General features: G+C 59.4%; 1 protein-coding gene across 1 annotated transcript in view; it reads left to right on the top strand.

Annotated features, from left to right (window-relative positions):
- Window positions 1-510: 510 nt before the first annotated feature.
- PSMA3 (proteasome (prosome, macropain) subunit, alpha type, 3) overlaps window positions 511-603 on the top strand; it is a 12,442-nt gene continuing 12,349 nt past the window's right edge. Inside the window, exon 1 of the mRNA XM_009885591.1 lies at window positions 511-573. Within this exon, the coding sequence (XP_009883893.1) occupies window positions 553-573 (21 nt within the window). The 5' untranslated portion in view covers window positions 511-552. The remainder of the gene's footprint in view (window positions 574-603) is intronic.

Here is a 603-nt window from a genome sequence, read left to right as displayed (position 1 = left end):
GAAAACCTAACTTCTTTTTCTGCAAACCGTGTTTTTTACAGTGACAAGCATTGCTGTGTTATCCCTGCTGTCACTGATCCAGGGCCACTTGTCCTCCAGGGGGCCCTGCACGACTTGTGGTGTATTTGCCTCCGCGTTCTGAAAGGGAACGACGCTTAGGTAGCCGTTTACGGGCGGTTTATGTACTTAGGGGGCCGTTTTCGGCGGTTTTGTCCTTAACGGCTTTTAAAAGCACCAAGGGCACACGCCCAACCCGGGGCTGGCACCCACGATCCGGGGATTCATAGTGCCATGGTCTACCGAGAGAGCTAGCCGGCCGCCCTGTTCACGTGTGTTCTGCTGTTTGTAAAGCATAATTTCGGCCGATGTCATCACGGTGCCGTGTGGTGGCGCTCTGAGCCCCCTTTTTCCGTCGTTGGGAGCCGTTGGGATTTGCGCCTAGCTCTTGGCCGTCGCTGATTGGCTGGTGTGTGAGCCAATGGGAGGGCTTCTTGTTTGGCTGTGGGGGCGGGAGGGGGGCTCTGTCCGCCTGTGGCTGAGCGCGTCGCCGCCATGAGCTCCATCGGCACCGGGGTGAGTGTGGCCCGGCCGCCCGGGGGGGCC

This window comes from Charadrius vociferus, unplaced genomic scaffold (assembly GCF_000708025.1).
Source record: "Charadrius vociferus isolate BGI_N301 unplaced genomic scaffold, ASM70802v2 scaffold355, whole genome shotgun sequence".
NCBI classification, from domain to species: Eukaryota; Metazoa; Chordata; class Aves; order Charadriiformes; family Charadriidae; genus Charadrius; species Charadrius vociferus.
The sequence above is the reverse complement of the archived record's forward strand: the minus strand, read 5'-3'. Positions and strand labels throughout refer to the sequence as shown.